The sequence below is a fragment of the Emydura macquarii genome, unplaced genomic scaffold (genome assembly GCF_026122565.2).
Source record: "Emydura macquarii macquarii isolate MOO-44397 ecotype Brisbane River unplaced genomic scaffold, CSIRO-AGI_Emac_v2 contig_1390, whole genome shotgun sequence".
NCBI classification, from domain to species: domain Eukaryota; kingdom Metazoa; phylum Chordata; order Testudines; family Chelidae; genus Emydura; species Emydura macquarii.
In genome coordinates, this window is record NW_027131527.1 from 21,521,241 (window position 1) to 21,545,351 (window position 24,111).

The 24,111-nt window shown below is 43.5% G+C and overlaps 1 protein-coding gene across 4 annotated transcripts in view; it reads left to right on the plus strand.

Annotated features, from left to right (window-relative positions):
* Nucleotides 1–24,111, plus strand: part of TBC1D12 (TBC1 domain family member 12) — an 86,702-nt gene that overhangs the window by 21,834 nt on the left and 40,757 nt on the right. For 2 of the 4 annotated variants that reach the window (XM_067552843.1, XM_067552844.1), the window contains exons 2-3: nucleotides 45–168; nucleotides 9,257–9,313. In XM_067552843.1, the coding sequence (XP_067408944.1) occupies nucleotides 45–168; nucleotides 9,257–9,313 (181 nt within the window). The remainder of the gene's footprint in view (nucleotides 1–44; nucleotides 169–9,256; nucleotides 9,314–24,111) is intronic. The other 2 variants (XM_067552845.1, XM_067552846.1) reach the window with 1 other exon arrangement.

Genomic DNA, 24,111 nt, shown 5'->3' on the forward strand with positions numbered 1-24,111 from the left:
ATTGTAGATGCCTATAATTTGAAAAGGATTTTCTTTTTTTCCAGAAACTTTTTCACCAAAAGGTCAAAGGAACTCAAACCTGCTCTCCACAGTGCTCCTGGCTGGAAGTTATTTGGAAAAGTCCCTCCTAGAGAAAACTTTCAGAAAGATTCCAAAATAATTCAGCAGGTTAGTATATCACATAGGTTTAGGTGTGAAACTTCATTAATTTCTTTTTTGTTCCTTTAAAACTTAGTTGCATTTTTAGTAAATGGTTCCCATCATAGTTACCAATAACTGGCACCTTGCTTGGCAGTCAGAAGAACCTTTTGAGTTTTGTCTTTTATTTAAAGAAAAATAGTTAAATTTTTCCTTGTTTCTCAAGTAACTTTCCTAGTAGAGAATGCGTACCTCAGTTTACTCAATGGAACTTAATTCAGTACAGTATAAACAAAATTGTCTTCCATACTTGAGACCAGCAGAAAAATGTATGAAAACAATTCATATTCAATTGTTTCAACAGTACTAAAATATATTCTGATTTAAAGAACTAAGCATCTTCAGATGTCTACAAGCTTTCCCCCACATGCTAACTATGACTTATAATACAATATTAGTTTACTTAAAAGGTTTTGAGAGAGAGCTTGGTGACTGGATATATTAAGACAAAACATGGTATACCATTTCAAATCAGGTTAGAAATAAATGTCCACTCAGCCCTGGTCTTCATGAGGAGAAAAGGTGTACTAGCCTGAAGACAATGACTGTGTATCCACACTAGGAAAAAAGCTAAGAGTTTGTTTTTAATCATATGTTAGCTAACACATGGTAAAATTCTAGTGACAAGGCATTCTGGGTTCTCACAGATATGAATGGGTTGAGGTAAACCACTAGAGTATTTGTAAAACCACAAACTGTTTTTTCCACACTAGCAGATAAACATTAAGATAAAAATTAATCTTAAAGTATTTGTGTTCTTGGATGACTCAAACAGGAAGAAAGCATTCTGTAGGCATGTTTCTTTTGGCGTCTTAGTCTATCTCTTCTGCCCTCGCCACTGTAACGTGGTGAGTTTGACACTCTCCCACACGTACTTCAAACTGTACTTGCAAATAGTCTGTGGTTCCTTAAACTTAAATATCAATCAAGACAACTTTCTAATTATTTATCAGCATCTGGGCAAATAGAGTTAAGAAATAATCTCTTGGTCCGTGGTAAATAGAGGGTGTTCAGTATTGCACCCCATTTCTTTTTGAGCCGATACCTATTACCAGGGGCCATATTGCTAAGGAGCAAGAGGGGGAATTTGCTACTTCTCAGAGTACTTGTAACACTATATGCTCTATTATGTCGTCCACTTGTTGGCCCCCATCATCTTTCCTGACTTTGCAGGATATAACATAATCACATATAATGTTCTATATGCTGACACAACTTTCCTCACCCTTTAAATTTTTCCGAAGTAGGCCCATACCTATTACTTTTTATAAAGGTATATAACTCACTCAAGCACAGTTTACAAAATAGGCAGTTCTGCATATAATAAATACATGGAAATGTGGAATCTGTTTTACTTATAAATGACTAGCATACTAGCTTTATACAAGTAAAGGTAGTCATTTGTAGTAAGACCAGAAATAACCTTTTTAAAAAACCCCAAGTTTTATGTCCCATCCTTCTTTAACACTTATTTCTTTATCATAGCCACACCTCTGGCTACCAAATTGAATTTGTCATTTTAGTTGCTGTTTTTTGGTGACCAGCCATACGTTGTGATTATAAAATGTTTTTGTTTGCATTTTCTTTTCTAATCCTAAATATAACTTCTCTTCAGTCTCCTTGAAAAAGCTTAGTTAGTAAACAGATATTGCCTTCAGTTAAACTGTGCTATATATGTTTTATGCAGGACTTCTATATATTCCCTGGGAATCTTACTTCAGACTGCATGTCCAGTTTAATGAGATTTATTAAATGTCTTTGATGGTAATTAACCAGTTTTATTCAATTCTGGTTAATTACCCTCCATAATCCTATTTTTCTTTGTATTCAAGACTTTCATATAAAAAAGGCAACAACAGATTCCCCATTTAATTCACTCATTCATCAAAAATTGTAAGTCTAAAAAACAAAAAAATCTTGTGGTTTTGCTAGAGGCAGACCTTTAGTTTAACCTCCTCAGTGGGTATCTTGGTAGAAATAAAACCAGTTCATGTATCTCTTTGGTCTAAGTCCAGAAGCTTGTGCTTTCTGAAGGCATTTGGGTTCTAGGGAGAGATGGCCAAAAATCTCAGAGGTGATAAATTGGTCGTCATCTATCAGTTATATTGCATTATGTTTATCCCTGTATGTTGTTTTTAGCTTGTTTACTAGTCCTCTGCTAGTAAATAATGCCACTGATTTTTTTAAAATTGAGTAATTGATAGTAATGCAATATGAATGCTTGAAAGTACTGAACACCAGTGTGTCCCTGCAGTTCAAAGGCAGAATGGTGTGCTGACATAGTGAACTTGAGTTCCTTGCGCTGGTGGAGGCAGTAATGTGAGGCCGCCTTTACGCTACAGCAGCATAGCTATGGTTCTGCAGCTGTGCTGCTGTAATGTAGACACTTTCTATGTTGACTAAAGGGATTTTCCCATTGGTGCAGGTAATCCACCTCTCTGAGAGGCAGTAGCTAGGTCAGTGGAAGAATTCTTCCATTGCATCTACAATGAGGATTTGGTTGACCTAGTTGGGTTGCAAAGGCTGTGAAATTTTTCACAACCCTGAATGATATAGCTAGGTTTATCTAATTTCTGGGTGTAGACCAAGCCTGAGTGATGAGGAGAGCTTTTTTCCTCTTTCTATGGCTTCTCTTCTCTCTGACTTCTCTCTTCCCCCACATGCTTCCCTGCAAACAGTTGCGGTTCGCAGACTTGACAAGCTCTGGAGGGAGCTGTGTTCAGTCATCTTTTTTAGAAAGATTTACTGCAATAAGAGCACTTCGTGAAGCAGTGAAGTGAAAAATGGGAAGGTTTTCTGGAGCTTGAAGAACTCCCGATGAGATGGGAAATATTAGTCATAGAGTCCTGCAGTGCTTTGCTATGCGCTGAAAAATATGACTGTGGAATGAGCAAGCAATGCAATGCAAAAAAGTCACTTGTGCTGAAATCACCAAAGACTTTCTAACCACAGTGTGAGTTTAAACAAGTCTTGCTGGGACAAATGATAAACCAAACTCTATTTTAACATGTCACTTTTTTCTTAGATTAAGCAATGAAAGCGATATGTTTTTGTTTCTCAGATAATTTCATATGTACAGTATTTAAAAACATGCATCTTCAAATGTAGTTTTTCCTTTAATTTGAATGTTAATGTTGGCTTCCGTAATTATTGTGAAAAGAAGTGTTCTCTAAAAGTATTTGCTGATTAACACTCTTGGCTCTCTGTTTCCACTAAGTACTATATTGCTAAAAATCCAGAGGTTTCTGTTCTATCTTCTCCGGGATAGAGGTGGCAGACTACACAGTTTCCAGTCACCAGTTCCTCTATTTTGGTGTGAAGGAGCTTGGTTTGAGACAAATCACAGTCCATCAGATCAGCAATTTTACTTCCTTCTCCTACTCCCCCCTACTAATGAGATTTGAAAAATTACTCTCTACACATTTAGAAAGTACTGCAAAGAAATAGTTTCAAGAGTAAGACTATTGATTTTATTTTTTGAATATTTTTATGCAGCAAATTGCATGTTATCTTTTCCAAAAGATTACCACTCATTCACCTATAGACACCCCCATTCTTCTGGTTAGATTTTGCAGCTGTAAATGGATCAAAGGTTGAAAGTTCTTGGCAGACTAATTCTCTTAGCTTGCAGCTGTTGGCTGTCTCCGTTCTCATTGGATTTAAAACTGTGCAAGCAGGATGTGATTTTTTTTTTTGCTGGACATCTCCCACCAACTGTGCTTCCTTCCTCCCCTGTTTAATAAAGGGAGAAATAGAAACCTTTTAGGATTAAAAGTGCCAAAAATGTATTTGGCTGGTGTACTTTTTTATTTTGATGAACTGTGATTGCAAGTGTAATTGCCAATTTAAATAGGGGATAATGTGGATTCACAGAAATACTGACTAGTAAACTACACTTGCCTTCTCACTTAAAAATCATTGTCCTACACTTTGAAATAAAATGTAATTGGTTTTTACACCAAAAAGGCTAAAGCTGAAATGCATTTGCAGCATATAATGTATTCTCAGTTCGTACTGATTAACGTGGCAGATCTGTTTAAAACGAAGTAAAACTCATTTGCTTTCATTTTGTGGAAGTAATCTTATTAATTAGAAATGAGATATTTAAATCTGTTTTTGTGGTGAAAGGGACATAGTCAAGTGGAACATTGATTGAGGCATCATCAAAATTCAATTCTTGGTTTTTATCAATGAAAATATTTCCTTGAAGACCAACACAATCATTTTATCATAAAAGCAAAGCTTTAAAGTGATGTTTGAACCATGCTTGGGCTACAAAACAAAGATGGTACTTTTTCATTCTTTTCATGTTTCCCTGTCTTTCACAAATGCACATCTTCATATTCTAAACTCACCTGCATTATCTCTTCCTTTAGCCACATAAAGCCTTAAAGAGTCTTAGAATTTAGAAGAATTCTGCTTTTTTTATTCTAAGTCTGACACCATATTAAAAAGCAGTTGTATAGGAAATGAGTTCTCAAACAGTGCAGAAAAGAACAGCAGCCACTAGTTACACACCCTTTTTCTGTCTCTCTCATCTACATGACCCCAAGGGTAGTAGCATTAAGTAACTAATCTGACAAATACTAAATAGCACTTTTAGACTATTTTGTCATTGCCATACAACTAATATCTGAAAATACTCCTTGGGATTGTCAGCAGGTCTTTGAAAATGGATATTGCACATAAGAGCTCATAATCAAATGTGTAATGTCAGAGTTTCACTTGGCAAAAGTTGACTGTGTTGAAGTGCCTACCTGAACAAAATTCCCATTGACTTCAGTAGGGCTGGACTTTTGCCCCAGGTTTATTTTGTATGTTTTGCTTTTAAAGTAAGACACAAAATAGATTGGATCAGTATCCATGTACATGGAGCCTCTCAATCCACTACAATAATTCTACCCTCTAAATCTGTACTTGGCTTCAGTTCAGCCTACCCCCTTAGGGAAACTCTAAGGAAAATGGCATTGCTGCGTGCCCTGAAAGTCGTCCAATTCAGGCTCTTACGGATAAGTCTGAGGGAACTGGGAGTAAGTTCCAGTGTTGCAATCTAGTCACCAAAAACACTGCTGTAAGACCATTCCTTTTTAAATGAGGGAAGAGGGCTGTTAGCTCAAGGACATCAGCATCTGACACAGTCCACAGGAAGAGAGACCATCTCTATCTCAGATAGGCAACACTCCTAGCTATTTAGGAATTTATATAGATGAAAGCCAACACCTTAAATGTCAATCAGTTCCTTAGTGGAAGCCAGCGCAGATTGTAGAACATGGGTATTATGTGCTCCCTGCAAAAGATAACATTTTAATATCTCTTGTGTGTCCATGTTCCTAGTGAGAGACATGGGAGAAATTCCTGCAGCTTAGGGGTCAATTATTGATGTCAGTAAATCCCCACTTCTACTGTGAAGCTTTATTTTCTTTCCAGCGGCAGCAGAAGGCACAAATCCTTGCAACCAATCAACAAAATTCTTGGGTACTGCTTCAGATTCCCACTTTGTGGAGTTGTGCATCTTAACTAGTATTTTAAAACAGTATCATTTGCTCCAGACAACCTAGAAACTAAATGTATGTAGTGTAGCTGTAGTTGTCAGTCCCAGGATATTAGGGGAGACCTCACCCACCTTATCTTTTCAGAAGGTAATTAAAGCCGAGGGCATTGGCGCCCCATCCTCCCAGTTTCCCACTTTCTGCCTGTTGGCATCAACTGTGCAACTTCTATTCTCATTTTGCATGGGGCAGAATTAGGATTCTTTCGTAATATTTTGTTAGTTTTTCAGGTTTTTTATTGCTCTTGTGGTATCTTAAACATTTTTTGGCACATTGGCATTCATTTTGCCTGTGGAAGAATTTTTCCTTTGTGGTTCTTTTCTTCCCTTTCTCTGTTTTCTTCCTCCATTTCCCCCACTTCACTCTGAGGGGGAAAAAAGGACTGTCATGGCAGAAGAACATTTAGTGTTTGGTGTTTTGTTTGGTTTTTTTGGTAAAGAAAGCACAGCTGCCATTTTCAAATCTGAATGCCTAGGCTTTTTAGACACCTGAATATGCATTCCACAACACGTTTTTGAAAATCACTTTAGATTTCTACATATTAATTTAGGAGCCTAACTTTAGGCACCCAAGTTAGAAAACTTGGTCTAATTCCTTCAATAGTAAGATTCTTTTGCCTGACTCCCATGACAAATGTTTGGATGAGGGGCATCTGCCTGAGAAGTATGTCTTTTGTGTTTCTCCAGTAGAGCCCTGTAAGATAGGGTCACAAAAATTGCGTTGATTCTGAAGGCAGTGTCAGCCACTGGATCTGAGTAATTTATGACCTGGATCTCATCTCCTTAGTTTTACACCCCACATCTGACTAGACAGATCAGGGTTACAACAAAGGTATTGAAGTTTGTGGGAATGAAAATCCCTCTTGCTGGCTGCTATAAAATATATAGATTCAACTGTTGAGAACACAACATACAGGAATGTTTTTCTACCTCTGAGGCTCTAAAGAAATAACACTCTAAAGGAAAGATTGAGTCTCTGTGTTCATTCTTTATCACCTCTTCAAGGTCAGTTTAGTTGTTTGCACAGTCTAGCTTCTCTGGTAACACAAGAAAGTTTAAGATTTCATCACATCCGGGGGAGTTCAGCTGGCTTCATGGATCCAGTGTTCTGACTGGGTGCTTTGGCTGGGCCGCTTCAGACCCTTTTAAATGGCAGTGCAGGAGGAAATAGGCTCGGTTTCAAAGAAAATCCTTATTTTCTACTGTCTTGGTTCCAAAAATGTAGCAGATCCAGCCAAGGAAGGATTCTCCAAAACACTTTGCGGGAGGTTTTAATGCCTATTTGTTCTGCCAGTTTAAAGACTTCAACATGGATGTCCTGGGTCTTCTGTTCTGAGTTTATTCTACTCTCTTCTATGGTTTTGTGACCTTTGGACGGATGATCAGTAATTCCAAGTACCTTCATATCTACTGAAGCTGCCTCAGAGTCCATTCTCTAGGTCTACATCATTGTGGAGAGATGATGATTTTCCATGCTTAGGTGACTCATTTGAAACGTTTAATTATAGATATCGTGAGGAGAAATAGTTGTAAAGGAATAGTTCTATTAAGTTGTGTGTATACAGTTGCACATTAAATTATGCAATTTTTTTATACAAACTTGAAGTTTTTATCAATATCAAGGGCATGGATAACCTCTCAGATGAAAAGATTGAAAAGGCTGAGGTTGTTTACCTTAAACAAATGAGAGGACATTATACATTTTTTATTGAAAAGGTAGTCGGTACTTTTCTCCCTGTCTTATCACATGAAAACAAGTGTTCAGTGAAATGAAAAGGTGGAAATAAAAAATTCATGGACAGAAATGCTTTCTCATGTAATTAATCTCTGGCATTCACTACCACAGGAAGTCACTGAGGTCAAGAATTTAAGATTTGAAAAGGGATTGGACACTTACGGGCACATAAGGATGTAAAGAATATTCAGTTATAGTTTATAGCGACAAATTTTGGGAGGAATATATTAAATCTCATGCTTCAGGGCTGTTAAAAACAATCTCTGACTCTTAGAGACGCTCAGATTAGGTTTTTTGCTCCTTTCTCTGAATTATCAGGTATTGGGCTAGATGGACTTTGGATCTGACCCAGTATGGCAATTCCTGTGTTCCTACAGATCTCTACTAAAACATTTTCTGGAGGGGGCAGGAGAAACAATAATACAAAACCCTGAGTTTACAGTGTGTTAACGGACAATTTGATCATTGAACCTGAAAGACCGCTTCAGAATAAATGCTCAAGGACTGAAGAGTTACGTTTTTGGATTTGCCAATGTATCAATAAAAAATTTTGTGAAAAATGTTGTGAAGATAGGTTTTTTAGCAAATAAGGGTAATTTATATTCTATCTGTTTAGTGTTAGCTTTTTTGGAGATTGGTGGTTGTATTTTTCCCTTAATATCTAGGTTTATTTTGATAGACTTGTAGCTGAAACTTACATTAAACAGTGTAAGCAACAACTGAGTTTGATTCCCCACTTCCAGAAATTTGCGTTTGAATTAATTCATAGCCTCATCATAGGCCACCATAACCTGTCATTCAGGTGACATACTCGTTCTCTGTGAAAGATACTCTTCTTGAACATGATGGATTATTACTGATGCTAATTCCAAAGAGGTAGATCTTGTTCTGTCTATAGGCATTCTGATGCCATAGTGTCAAAAAGGAAAAAAGTGACAAGCGAAGCTTTAATATGTCTTTTCAAACTTAAGTTAGTAAGTAACTGTAGCTAACGTTTCTAGTAGAGAAACTCCTAGAGTGGCACCAGTCAGCTCAGCTCTTAAATACCTCTTAGTTATCATTTTTGTTGATATCTTAATCTTTTGTCTTTCTGTCTTTTACAATATGGGACACAAAACTGTGTGGTGTTGTACATGTTCTTGTCTACTTCATTAGAGGTTAATAGTTTAGCAGATGTGTATATCCCTACCATCCAGTAATGGAGGGAGTGTTCATAAACGTGGAGCAGACAATCTGCATCCTTGGCCACAGAGTTTGTTATGAAGTGCTTGAGGTTTTGATCCCAGTAAAGAAGAAATGTAAAAACTGGACTGGAGTGAAGGAGTATGAAAGGAGGAAGAAGAGCTGTCTCAGAATGAAAACACTACAACCCTTATTGCAACACATACAAAATGTGAGTCTTTGACAAGTGAGACCTCACATGTGCTACACCCTGGTATATTTGGGAAAGGTGAGGCAAGCCCCCATGGTAGGGGGACACCGCATCCTTGCCTCAAAGTAAAAGCATAGGAGTAGTTTGGGGAGAGTAGGGGGAGCATTGGGGGAGCATCCCCCAAACAGCAAGCCTTAGGCAGGTGTGGAGTGCTCCCCCCACAGTGCATTGGCCTGACTGGAGCTGCCTCTTCAAATATTAGAAGTCAAACTGTGCTTATGGTAAAAAGTACTTTAAGAGTAGAAAAAGGTTGTGCAAAAATGAGTTTTAGCATGCATATTTCAGTATTTGAATGACTTTTAAAAACATTTTACTAAGGCTTTACTTCTGTTTTTCTCATTAGGATGACAGTTCTGGCAGTGTTGCATCAGTATCTACTCTCAATGTGTTAAACACAGGGGTATGGAATTTAATATATTTTTCTAGTCACATTCTATGCCATGCATGGGACTGTTTAGCAATCATTAGAATGAACATCACATTTTCATGGTAGCATGAGTAGTTATGGCACTAAATCATCCAGTCATTAGATACCATTAACAAGAAGTAAATTTCACATTAATTGACCTCACGAATGTAATTTAAGAATTGATATAAAATTACCACTGCTTTTTTACTAATGTACCAATTAATTTGGATTTAAATAGCAGAACATGTACAGAAGGTTATAGTCAAATGAAGAGTTTTAGCACGTCAGTTTTTGCTGTTTGGCTTCACCTACCAGGACGCAAGGTGCAAAATAGAATTATGGTCCCTCTATAAAAGTCTCTGGCTGCTGTCTCTTATTGCATAATTTTTTGTTTCTATGTGCTTACTGCAAGCACCTGAGATCCAGCTGCTCCTGATGCAATAGCTGCCAGTCATACCCAATGCTATCTCAATTTCTTAGCAGTTTTGCCAGCATTTAATCCTTGATTTTGCAGCCATCAAATCATGCCAGGGCTGAAAATCTTCCTGTGGAAATCTTCCAGTGGGGTTTCTCTAAACTAGTCTCGTCTCTTGAGATCTTAGTTTTGGATGATGAGGATCTAGAGTTCACCATCTTGAAGATACATCATGACTCAGACTGCCCATCACCTGGAGCAAGAATCCATTTTCCACTTTTGCTTTGTTGGGGGTGAAAGTTCTAAAGGCTGAGCCTGAGACTCTTTTTCAAGAGCACCTCCCTCCCCATCCTAATAACTGAAGCACAAGAGCCCCTAAAGTTCCATTTTCAATAAAGCTTCCTTTGAATGAGAGTTTATGGGCAAGAGGCTTTATGATCCTGTCCCATGGCAGATTAATATGCAGTCTCTCAGAGACCCAGGTATAATCTCCATCCCTGGGATGAATGTCAATGTTAACTTACTTTCCTGTGTCAAAATCCACTTTGTTCCACTGACTTGATGGTTTTTCCACTGGATTCCGCTGAGAGGAAGGCATGGCAGTCACCTTTAGATTACCACACATGTGGCCTTCCTCTCTCTTGCCCTACAATTGAATGTAGTGTCTTCCTTAAATTCCTTCTCCTCAACCCACCCATGAGGCACAGTCTTTTGTAGATTCTGCTCAGTTCACCCTCTGTCTGTGGCAATAAAGGTTGCTTTACACATCTGTAGGTCCCTCTATCTCTTTTTCCAAACCCTCCCTCCCTGCTTTATTCTTCTAGGGTGTTACCACTTTTTTTTGGGTGAATTGTTTGGGTACCCACTTGAGCCAGTACCAACTTAGATGACTACATAAGGGAGTTGGTGCCATTTTTTTTTTCTCATTCTTCAGGTTTCCTAGGTGCCACTTGACCTTTTTGATCTCAGATTATCTCCTAGTCACAGTACCCAGAAGTCCTCTGCAAGAGAGCCATCATGTCATCTTCTCCAGAAGAACGATCTCAGTGTTTTCTGCACTTATCTTCTGGTTCATATATGCAATAGTGGACTGTCACACCTTCCTGTATCTTTGCTGTCTCAGATGGTCCCAGAGACAAACTTTTGTCTGGAGAGTCCTCGGTCTACTATTCAAGTAATTCAGTGGACTTCTGGGAATTCCTCCTCCTTTTCATGACTGCTGGCCTGCTTGCATTATCCCTACTTAGTCCTTGGGGATTTTTGTTTTTAGTATAGTGCCTGCTCTTTGGACTATACTTAGTCCATAGCGAGTTTATCTGTCAGTTCTGGTTACTAGCCTGTGCTAAGGAAGTGCTACAAGCATATCCCATCTGAAAGACCTCTTTATCTGCATCAACCTGGCTTCTCTCAAGACAGGGTTCTGATTTGCAAAGCCCCCAACAAGTCCTTAATCAACCAACGGAAGTCTCTCACCTGTCTTCCTCCCAGGAACTGCATCACTTGAGCATGGGTTGCCAAAGATTTTCTTTCTCAGAACACACTTCTGACACTTTCAGCCTCCCAGACTTAAGGTATATCCATGTCTTTCACCCAGTCGGTCTGACTTTGCCCCTCTCGGAACATTTTGTGACTTGTATGAACTTGCTCCTATGGGCAAAGGGACATGCATGTCCCTTTCAGTCCTTTCCTTGCTTGTGGTCAAATGGAAATAGCTTTTCTTTTGGGAAGAGCCCATCTGTTCCCCTTGCCTGATGGGCAGATTACCCTCATTTTATAGTGTATACCCCTTCTACCTCCTAACAGCCTTATCTGCATCACTTAGATACATGTTTCCTGGGCTGGGGAGGAGCCTACCTAGAACTTCACTCAGTTCAAGGCTTTTGGACCCTAGAAAAGTGGAAGCTGAGGTTTAATGTACTCCAAGCTTTTGTCCATCTTTTGGCTCTTCAGTATTTCTCAATACATGTTCTGGGTCAATGCAGTACATCTAGGAACAAAGAATGTAGGCCATAGTTACAGAAAGCGGGACTCTGACCTGGGAAGCAGCGATTAAAAAAAGATTAGTGAGTAGTAATGAATAATCATTTGAACATGAGCTCCCAGTGCAATGCTGTGGCTAAAAGGGCTAATGCAATCCTTGGATGTATAAATAACCTCTACTCCTACTCAAGATTCCCTTATTTTCCCTCTGTATTTGGGACTTGTGCAACTGCTGCTGGAATACTGTCTGGCTCTGGTGTCCACAATTCAAGAAGGTATTGATAAATTGGAGATGCTTCAGAGAAGAGCCATGAGAATGATTCAAGGATTAAAAAACATGTCTTAGTGAGAGACTCAAGTACCTTGATCTGTTTATCTTAATGAAGAGAAAGTTAAGGAGTGACTTGATTTATATCTGTAAGTACCAGCTTGGAGAACAAATATTTAATAATGGGCTCTTCAGTCTAGTAGAGAAAGATACAACATGATCCAGTGGCTGGGAGTTGAAGCTAGACAAAGTCAGATTGGAAATAAGGTGTAAATCTTTAACCATGAGGGTAATAAACCATTGGAATAGCTTACCAAGGATTGTGGTTGATTCCATCATTGGCCATTTTAAAATAAAGGTTGGATGTTTTTCTAAAAGATATACTCTAGGAATAGTTTTGTGGAAGTTCTCTAGCCTGTTATGCAGGAGGTCAGACTTGATGATCACAGTGGTGCCTTTTGCCCTGGGAATCTATTAATCCATCTGAGAAGATTGTACAATTATCAGCTCTCTAGACCTAGAGAGGAGTATCTGGATTCTTTTCTTTATGCAGTGGGCTTTTACCCTATTTTGTTGTAATACTCATTCTTGAAACTAAATTGATAGTGATCTATTAAGTTAATGTTAACGAAGCCCTTTGTCTATTTTTTCTTTTCATTCCAATTTATGTATTTTGAAATGCTAACACTTTGTCTTCAATCCCAAATGTGGATCAACTAATTGAAACTTTATACAAATCTATGAAACAGCTCAGTGGTATCATTCTACCTGGCTTAATTTGCTTGGTTAGCATTGTTCAACTTGGTTATGTAGTAAATATTCTGTAATATGACTCTGTAAATCTGTACAGATATAGCAATGCCCATTGTATGGTACGTTGGAGAAGTTATTCAGTAAGCAGTATCTATGAAAGTCTAGTTGGTGTGCCATTTGAAGACTACTTTCATTAAAATAAAATGTAAGCCGTCTTCAGTTATTTTGAGTGGTGCTATTTGCATCATTGCCACCTATAACTCTGACACACACACCATGAGTTTGATGCAAGTTTATGTCCCTTACCAGTTTTGTTAAAACTGGAATCCTGTTTGTACAATTTAAGTTGATAGACAGGAGTGAGTGGGGTCTCTTAAAGCTTCAAATGATCTAAAAGATATAATACCACCTAATTACTAGGCACTTGAGAATAGACTTTCAATTTCAGTCTCACTCACATATGTATTAGAGTTTTACAGTTAGTATAAATTCCAATTTCTCTTTCACTGCAGGTAGGCATTACACAAAATAATGGCTTTTTAAAAATTCATGTAGGAAAATATATTCCTAAGTGTGTGTTTTTTTTAAATAGAACTATTTCTTGTCTTGCAGTCATTCTTGTGGTGACAGTATCTTTGAAACTATGAAGTGTGGCATTCTTTCCAGTTGGGTCTCCAATCAGCCTTACAACTTTTTGTCAAGCTAAGACCCAAGAAGAACTATATGAACTAATTTAGACAATCATCTACCCTATAAGAATTTGTGTAGAGACCTATCTGTTGATTTTTAAGAAAAGCATGTGGTAGACTGAGTGCCAGTACCCACTGAGTCTCTGAAAGAGAGTCAAATTGAGGACTAATGATATAAAAATCAGAGGTATTTAGTTGAAAAATAACAGGAGAGAACCTAGAGAAAAGGCTAAATGCCTTACATAGCAACCTTGTTGGATTGTGTAGAGCTGTACTATTGCTTCAGTTACAACAAAGGGTGTGAATGACTTGATCTGCTCTAATCTTACCTGGAGTTATGGGAAAAATATTCTGACCACTTCTGACCCAGCCTTATAACTACATCTGAAGATGGAATCTGCCAGTGGGTATCCCATCTGGCTCTCTGGTCTCGGAGTTGTTCTCCCCATCACACAATTAGGAACCACCACTCCCCTGAAGTTTAAGCACCAGAGTACCATATTATAGTGCTTACAAAAGGGATCTGACTTCTAGTAAAATAAATAGATAAACTTAATGTATAAATCGATAACCTAGCAGTTTAAATTTTCATGTCATACCTGTGGGAAAGCTAGATCCATAACCACATAGTTCTAACAGACTCATTCAAATCACTGACTAGCCACTAAAATACTATTTTGTAACTTAGTATTCAAGTAGATAAAACTACTGCCAGCTTTTCTTGGGATCCAGCTAGAACAAACTTTATGGCAACAAGGTGTAGGTCACTGTTTGCAATGAAAATTGGTGAATTAGACAACTGTTTTAGCAGCATAATAATTGCCAGTTTCTAATATTATGGACCTAAGTTTGTATTTTAATATGCATTAATGATCTTTAAATTCTGATGAGATCTTACACAGTTTTGTAAAGGTCTTTCCAAGAACTTCCTGACATTTGTAGATTCTCTGAAATTCTCTGACTCTACTGTAGACCAAGCATTTGCTTATTTTGTAAAATTTCTTTTAAACTGTGGTATTAAGTCTGCCTCTTCTTATTCATGGAGAAGGAGGAGGAATGAGACTTTGGCAGGGTCCCTTATCACTTCAGTGGCTTTTTCTCAGTTACAACTACTTTCCCATCTTTCTGTTGATAACAGTGAATGGGCAGGCAATAGTGGAACAGGTAAACTTATATCAGGTGGACTAAAAGGGGAAATAGCATCCTATTCAGACTGGTGTCTGGTGGTGTTCACCTGCCTAGTTATATTTATCATACATTTCATTTTTATTTAGGTGGTGGACATGTGAGTTGATGTGGAATTCTTTGAGATGAAATAATTTGGCGTTTTCACCCCTCATTATGGATTTGTTAGAATTCTGACAGTCTCCCTGAAGATAATTGCCCTGATGTTCCTCCACCAAATATTAAAAATTATTACATCCATCCATTGCCAGTGTTGGTACACAGGGTAGAAACTAGTCTTTCATTCCTCTGTCATTTCTTGCTTCAGCTTCTATCTGTTGTATAATGCTGAGATTGACTGTTCTGTCCTCTCTGCTAAAGGTTCTTCTTAAGGCTTCTTTTGGGAACCCTCATTTCCTGATGCCAGTTGTTCACTTGATAGCTTCGTGTGGGAGTCTGCTTTGGCATTTGGAGTACGTGGCCCAAATACGTCCAGTGCTTCCTTCAGATTCTGATGATTTCTTGAATTTCTTAGTTGGTAATAAGTTTTTTCCAACCGTTGCCCAGAATCTTTTGCTGGTGCTTATTTTTGAAGGCTTCCATTTTTCTAACGATTTAGTAGATCTCCAGCTCTTGCAGCCGTATGCTAACACTGAAATTACATTTGAATCGAAAATTCTCACTTTTTTTTTTATTGTGGTGCTAAATATTTTTGGTTTCCATATTCTGATTAGTAATTATTCCGGATGCCTTTCCTATTCTTGATGTCACTTCCTTTTTGAGGTCTCTGTTGGCCAATATGATGCTTCCCAGGTAGGTGAATGGCTCTACTTTGTTGATTTTGCTTTCTAATGTGATATTACTGATTGATGTGTGGGTTCCAAGAATGTTTGTTTTTTTAGCATAACTAATTTTGAGCCCTGCTTGGTGTGCACTTTTTTTGCCAGGTTGTCTTTGTTTGTAACTTTTTTTGGGTATTTCACTCAGCAGGAGAAATCCTCTGCAAAATGTCTTGGCATTTTACATCATCCATGCTATACTAGTGTTTGTGTGGCTAGTACACTTCATTATCCAGTCTATGGCAATTCCAAACAACAGTGGAGATGAAATGCAGCCCTGTTTCATGCCACTGTCTGCTTTTAAACAGTATGCTGTCTGGTGGTTCACTCCTAGAAAGCATCTCACATCTATGTACATCTCATATCTTATGGCCTTGATGATGTTGACATCTTTAGCTGGAATTCCATAGGACTGAAGAATATTCCACGATGTATGTTGGTGCAGGTTGTCAAAATCCCATATGAAAATCAATGAAATTGATGATGAGGAAAGGTTGCCATTCTGTACATTGTTCTGTAATGGTCCTTAGTGTGAATATCTGATCTACACAATCTCTTGGGCCTGAATCCAGTCTCATCTTCTCTAATCTTTGCTTCCCCTGCTCCTTTCATCTTGGTTAGCATCACACATTAGAAGGCTTTTCCCTACATAAGAAAGTAACTCCTCTCCAGTTGTTAGTCAGATCTCTCTTTTGGAGTATGCTGACAATGAGTTCATGGTTTCCACTGGTCAGGGGGGTCTTTCCCCCAAACTTCAGTAAACTTTTCATTTTTAAGTGTGGGTTTTTTTACTGCCAGCATCAAACCTTTCTGGGGTTCTGGATTCTAGAGACTGGCTTTCACCAGTAACTTCCATTCAGCAGGAGGAGTTGGCAGCGTTCTCTACTGAGCAATCATTTTTACCAGAGTGGTAGCCTGGTTCCATTTCTATAACCAGTGAGGTGTTTTTATGAGGCTAGATGGCTAATTTGCACTTAATCCTCCCCACTTCATTCAGTTATGGTACCAGCAGCCACACTGAAGTGCAGCAGGAGGGACTATTAAAAATAAGTTTATTTTCTTTTTAAAAAATCAGCTTTTATTCTGTAACAGACTCAGCAGAGGACAGAAAACATCCTTTTTGTCCTTAAAAGTGGGTTAGTACATAACCAGTTGTCTATATCAGGTATTTAATAAAAAGTCTATCACTTGTATTGTATTTTATCTATTCAAAAGTTAGTTAATGGTACTTAAAAGCGTGTTGTCCAGCACCCCTTGACAACCAAAATCTGATCAAGTGAAATGTTGCTGTCCACCAGACAGGCTATTATGCTGCATTTAAAATTTCTGGAAGCATTAGCTTTGCTGCAGTTTCCATGTAATTGCTTGCTGTTAAATGAGTTTTGACCCAGCCTGTACTTGGAGGAAAGAAACACTGTACATATTTAATTTTTTATTTGTAGGCTTTTCTAAGGCACAAATTACTATACTATCTGAACACTTCAAGCATTAATAAACTTGTCTCTGAAACACTACTTTGTAAGGGGGAAATAGATGAGGAACAGAAACCAAGGAGAAATTAAATAGCGTGCACTGATTGCACAAGAAAGCTGTGTTGATCGAAACAAACTGAGTTCCAGTAAAGTGCCTTTTCATGAAGACTAATATACTGGTTGTACCATATTAAACACTTTCTAGACTCTTATGAAGGCTTTTTCCAAAATAATGGAGGAAAAATATTTTTAAGAGCCCTCAGTCTTTGCTGCTGTTCTATCAGGTCTTGATATGACATTCAATTTCTCTAACCCATGATGGAAAAAGACTTGAGCTCTGAGAGTTAATCACAGGTATCATGCAAAATACAGCCAGTAGATGACTGGGCTGACCTAGCTTTTTCCTTTTAATGATCTTTTAAGAGAATATGCTGTCAAGCTGACTAGAATGGCTCACGACTCTGAGTGCCACCCTCAGGACAGTCTTAAAAAACAGGACACAAACCCCAAACTGGTTGTATGTTCTTTAATTAGATTTCACTGACCAAGTATCAAGTGTGAACTCCTCAAGCCTATAACAGCTTTAATATGGAATCGCAGGCAAGCCTGCCTTTGTGATAGATGATCCCTTACACCAAAAATCACAATATTCAGGTTACTCCCAGTCCCAAGGGACCAATCATTTACTCCAGGTCAGTTGTACTTTAGATTTCTCACCAAAGGCAACGCTTGTAGCCAATTCTGTAACTAACTAAAAATTTATTAATCAAGAAGAAGAAATAAGTTATTTAGAAAGTTAAAGCACATAAACATACTAACACAAATGTATTACTGTCTTAGGTTTCAAAAGGTAATAGAAGCTGCTATAATGTGCGAGCTTTTGGGCTAACCTAAAGCTAAGCAGCTTGGGGATCCTTTACTTATGGTTAGAAATATTGTCTTCTCCAAATTCCAAGCAGGATAGTGATACAGTTCCTTCTGGTCAGACATTTTTACTTCCTTCCCCCAGAATTCAAACTGATGGAACAAGTGTCCATGCCTGTCTCCTCTTTGGGACAGGGGCAGTCAACAAATTTTTTCCTTTGTTTCACAGTGCCTGATTCTCTCTTCGAGTGATTGCTCATATGCATTCCAATGTAGGTGTGTGTGCGCCCCGTGCACAGATTCCCGGAACTTTTTTCCCTAGCAAGCCCCGCATGGCCAGCTCAGGCGCCCCCTGGAGTGCCGCGCTCATGTCGCGGTATAAAGGGCGCTGCTGGCTGCGCGGGTCCCCAGTTCCTTCTTTCCGCCTGTGACGGTTACTGGAACTATCGCCTCTTGCTGTGTGCAAGTAGCTCATTCCCTAGTTGTTTGACTGTTTTCAACGTTTCTTGTTATAGTAGTAGTTATAGAGTTCGTTAGTTTGTAGTTGTAGTGACAAGTTAGAACCCCGGACGGGGTCCTCTTCTGCTGGGAGTCATGCCGGGGTCCACAGGCTTTAAGAACTGCGTCTTGTGTACTAAAGCCTTTCCTATTAGTGACCCGCATGACCGCTGTCTCCGGTGCCTTGGAGAAGAACACCGTCGAGACAAATGTAAGATTTGTAAGTCCTTTAAGCCTCGGACCCAGAAAGAACGAGACGCGAGGCTAAAGGCGATTCTAATGGAGTCGGCGCTCCGTCCAGCTTCCGAGCCGTCCCGGTCTCCGTCGGCACCGAGTGTGTCGTCGGAGCGGAGCGCCCCCCCCCCCCCCCCACCGGCACCGCTTTCGGCACCGCCGCGGGCCTCTAAAGTGGCCAAGAAGACGGCACGGCCTTCGGCCGCACCCAAGATCTCCCTCCGGCCCGCGCAGGGTGGAGGAAGTACGGAGACGCCCCAGCCAAGCGCCGTTGAGATTACTCCGGCACCGGGGTCTCCACGCGGGCTGCCTCCCCCGACTCCTGGTAGTGGGGGAGTGCACCTGCAAGGGCCGTCGACGCCGGAGGCGTTTACTGCGGCACGAGCCCTCATGGCCTTGCCCACGCCTCCGTCCCCCCCTCGGTCGAGGGACAAGGGACCCACGTCTCGGGGCAAACCCGCGCTGGGTGGTCCCGGTGGTTGGAGACGCTCCCAATCTAAGTCTCCTGCCAGACGGTCACGGAGGGTGGAGAGCGTCGGCTCCCCTCCGAGCTCCGACTCTAGGTCGTCGAGCGACTCGGCACCGCGGCACCGTGGGCAGTCCCGAGTCCGTCGCCGGAGCCGCAGATCCAGCTCCGATTCGAGCGGGGACCGGGATTCGGGCTCACGATCTACGGTGCGGAGCCCGTCCCGGCACCGATCGAGGTCACTGTTGGTCGTTTCGAGAGGCAGCGACTCACATCTGGCGGCACCGCCGATCCCGGCACCGATGCCTGCTTCGGCACTGTTGCCGACTCCGGCACCGGTGCAACCGGCACCGGTGATGGCACCGGCACCGACCTCGGGACGGCTGGACTCCCTTCAGCGTCACCATCGTCGGCACCGCTCTCGGTCTCGAGGGGGCAAGCGGCATCGCAAGTCCTCTCGCCGCAGGGGCAGGTCGGGTGCGTCGTCGTCGTCCCCGTCCTCCTCTCATCGCCGGCACCGCAGACGTCGGCACCGGTCCACGTCGTCCTCATCGGACCGCTCCACGCGTCGGCGACATAAGCGACGCACGGGGGGCTCTGGTGACACTAGGGCGGTGCGGCTCCATCAGCCTTCCCTGCAGGCTGCGGGGTGGGCCCAGGGACCTTGGCAGTGGCCGTATTGGGGACCCTGGAATGCCTCTATGCCCCAGGGCTCGGTGTCACTGCATTCTGTGGTGGCCCCCCAGTCCCCCTGGCCCCTAAGGTTCATGAGCAGGGTTCGGAGGACTCGGACCCTGGGGAGGGACCCTCTTCCGCACCCCTACCCTTCTCTTCCTCATCGTCACCGGTTGAGGCAGCAGCAAGGGATCGTAAAGGGCCCCTGTTTGACTTCAGGGCCCACCAAGACCTCCTAAAGAGGGCTGCTGAGAACTTGGGCATGGAGTTTAAGCTCATGTCTGAGGAGGAGGACTCCCTCTTTGGGCCCTCGGGCTCTCTGGGACCCTCCCGGGCGACCTTGCCAGTGCATGACAATGTCATGAAGATAGCGAGGAAGCTGTGGCAGACCCCTTCCTCCCTGCCTTCCACCTCTAAGGGGGTGGAACGGAAATATTATGTCCCCAAGGAACCCTTTGAATTTCTATACAGCCACCCTGCGCCCAGTTCTCTGGTGGTCGATGCGGCCAACCAGAGGGACCGTCAGGGGGTCAGGGTAGCACCCCTAAGGACAAGGAGGGCCGTAAATTGGACTTGTTCGGGAGGAAGATCTACTCTACTGCGGCGCTGCAGTTTAGAGTAGCGAACCACCAGGCCTTGTTTGGGAAGTATAATAAGAACCTGTGGGCCTCGATGCAGAGGTTTGCTTCCCAGCTGCCCCCTGACCAGGAGGCGGATTTTTCCACGGTTCTGCATGAAGGATCTGCGGTGGCTACCGCTGCGCTGCAGGCGGCTAGCGACGCGGCTGACACAGCCAGTAGGGCAATGGCCTCGGCGGTGGTGATATGCCGCTGCTCGTGGCTTCAAGCCTCTGGCCTCACTCAAGAGGTTCAGCAGGCTATCCAGGACTTGCCGTTTGATGGCCTGGGTCTGTTTTCAGAAAAGACAGACGACAAGCTCCACGCTCTCAAGGACTCTCGGGCCACCCTGAAGTCTCTGGGGTTGTATACTCCTCAGGCCTCCAGGCAGCAGTCCAGACCGCAGGTCCAAGGGCAACCACCGGCCCCGCCCAGGCCGGCTCCTCGACCACCCCAGCAGAGGAGGGGTCGTGAGCGCTACCGTGGTCCCAGCAGGGGAGGCCGTCAGGGGTCCTCTGCGAGGGGCCAGCATGGGCCTGCAAAAGGGGGTAATCAGGCTAATAAACGTTTTTGACCCAGAGCAGGAGGGTAGTACTCTTCCTTCTCTCTGGGATCCTGGTCGGCCGTTTGGGGACAGGCTTCGCCCTTTTCTTTCAGAATGGGAAGCCATCACTACGGACCGCTGGGTCCTGGAGGTGATTGCTAAAGGGTATGCCCTCCAGCTTACAACCTCCCCTCCCAACTCCCCCCCAAGGCTGTCCCACATTGGGGATCCGGCCTCGGGTCAGCTCCTGGTGCAGGAGATTGGGTCGCTCCTCACGTTGGGGGCAGTGGAGGAAGTCCCACTGGCCGAAGAGGGCAGGGGCTTTTATTCTAAGTATTTCTTAATCCCCAAGGCGAAGGGAGGCCTTAGGCCCATTCTGGACCTCCGTGGCCTAAATAGATATATTACGCGAGTTAAGTTTCGTATGGTCTCTCTCGCCACTATCATTCCGGTCCTTGACCCAGGGGATTGGTATGCCGCCCTGGACTTGAAGGATGCATACTTTCACATCTCGATATTACCGGCCCATAGGCGGTTTTTGAGGTTTGTGGTAGCGGAACACCATTATCAGTTTCGGTCCCTACCCTTTGGGCTCTCCTCAGCACCCAGGGTTTTTACTAAGTGCATGGCTGTGGTAGTAGCCCACCTGCGCCGTAAAGGTGTTCAAGTCTTCCCTTACCTGGATGACTGGTTAATCAGGGGGAGGTCGAGTGCCCATGTGAGACATAGTCTGTTCCTCACACGCGACTTGTGTGCTAGACTGGGGCTGATTATCAATGAGCAAAAGTCCACACTCACTCCGGTTCAATGTATTGAGTTTATTGGAGCCAGGTTAGATGCAGTACAAGCCAGAGCCTTCCTGCCTCAAGCAAGATTTGAGGCGATGGCGGCCATAATATCGGATCTCCACTTGTCCCCCATGACGACAGCCAGGCACTGCCTGCAGCTGTTGGGACATATGGCGGCTTCTACATATGTAGTGAGACTGGCCCGATTGAGGCTTAGACCTCTCCAGGCGTGGTTGAATTCGGTGTATGTACCACACAGGCATTCTCTAACTAGAGTGGTCCTGGTTCCCCCACAGGTGCTGTCGTCCCTCGATTGGTGGAGGGACCCCAGGGAAGTGATGATGGGAGTCCCCTTCAGAGAGTTCACCCCATCTGTGACGCTCATCACAGACGCATCCGATCGGGGATGGGGAGCCCACATTTCTCACGATCAGGGCACCCAAGGGCTTTGGTCTCTGGAGGAGAGAGCTCTGCACATCAATGTGCGCGAGCTCAGAGCAGTCCGGTTGGCCTGCAGGGCCTTCCTCCCCTTCCTCAGGGGCAGAGTGGTCCAAGTCCTTACGGACAATACGGCAGCCATGTTCTACATGAACAGGCAGGGGGGGCACGCTCCTCGGCACTTTGCCAGGAAGCCATTCACCTCTGGAATTTCGCGGTGAGACACGGTTTTCATTTATCTGCCTCTCACCTCCCGGGGGTACGAAACAGCGAGGCGGACCGCCTCAGCAGAGTTTTTTCTCCCCGCCACGAATGGTCCTTACACCAGGACATAGTGGCTTCCCTTTTCCAATGGTGGGGTTCTCCCCGTCTGGACCTGTTCGCTACAGCGGAGAACAGGAAATGCCCGAGGGTTTTGCTCGCTCAGGGGTCGCGAGCCGGGTTCTCTGTCCGATGCCTTTTTGGTTCCCTGGACAGGGGAGTTAATGTATGCTTTTCCCCCTGTCCCGCTCCTGCCCCAAGTCCTCCTAAAGATCAAGAGGGACAGGGCGGACGTTATACTGATTGCTCCAGCGTGGCCGAGGCAGCATTGGTACAGCATGCTGCTCGACCTCTCCATCACCGAACCGATTCCGCTACCCAGACGGTGCGACCTGATCTCCCAGGACCATGGGAGATTGTTGCACCCCGACCTGACCTCCCTCCACCTTACCGCCTGGAGACTTTGTGGCTGACGGAGGGAGAGAGGGCCTGTTCTATGCAGGTTCAACAGGTCCTCCTGGGCAGCAGGAAGCCGTCCACGCAAGTAACATACAAAGCTAAGTGGCGGAGGTTTTCGGGGTGGGCAGAAGCGAGAGGGTTACACCCTAGCATCTCCCCTATTCAGGCCATCCTGGAGTACTTACTGCAGCTTAAACTGCAGGGCCTGCTTTGGCCTCCCTCAAGGTCCACCTGGCAGCCATCTTGGCCTTCCACCAACCCATGGAGGGCCGCTCCCTGTTTTCTCACCCTATGTTGGTGAGGTTCCTTAAGGGGGTGGAGAGGACTTTCCCTCAGGTGCGGGACCCGGTGCCACCCTGGGACCTCAACTTGGTCCTCAACGGGCTGATGGGTCACCCATTCAAGCCCTTGGCTACATGCTCCCTTCTACTCTTGTCACGGAAGGTGGCCTTCCTAGTGGCTATCACCTCGGCCAGAAGGGTCTCCGAACTGAGGGCGTTAACCTCGGAGCCCCCCTACACGGTTTTTTATAAGGATAAGGTCCGGCTGAGGCCTCACCCGGCTTTTATGCCTAAGGTGGTGTCTCAGTTCCACTGTAACCAGGACATTTTCCTTCCTGTGTTCTTTCCCAAACCCCATGGGTCGGAGGAGGAAAGGAGGGGACATTCGCTGGACGTCAGGCGAGCCTTGGCCTTCTATCTCAAGAGGACCAAGCCTTTCCGGAAGTCGACACAGCTCTTCGTGGCTGTGGCGGATAGGATGAAGGGCTTGCCTGTCTCCACCCAGCGCATCTCCAAGTGGATTACTGCCTGCATTAAAGCATGCTATGAGCAGGCAGGAGTACCCCTCCCAGGGCCGGTGAGAGCACACTCCACTAGGGCCCAGGCCTCTTCCGCAGCCTTTCTAGAGAGGGTTCCCCTGCAGGACATCTGCAGGGCAGCGACCTGGTCGTCAGTCCATACGTTCACGTCGCATTACGCCATCGTGGAACAGGCGAGGGAAGACGCAGGGTTCGGCAGAGCCGTGCTGTCTAGATCAGGTCACCGATAACTCCTACCCTCCTCCAAGGTACGGCTACTCAATCACCTACATTGGAATGCATATGAGCAATCACTCGAAGATAGAAAACAAGGTTACTTACCAGTAACTGTTGTTCTTCGAGATGTGTTGCTCATATCCATTCCAAACCCACCCCCGTCCCCGCTGTCGGAGTTGGCAGAAAGAAGGGACTGGGGACCCGCGCAGCCAGCAGCGCCCTTTATACCGCGACATGAGCGCGGCACTCCAGGGGGCGCCTGAGCTGGCCATGCGGGGCTTGCTAGGGAAAAAAGTTCCGGGAATCTGTGCACGGGGCGCGCACACACC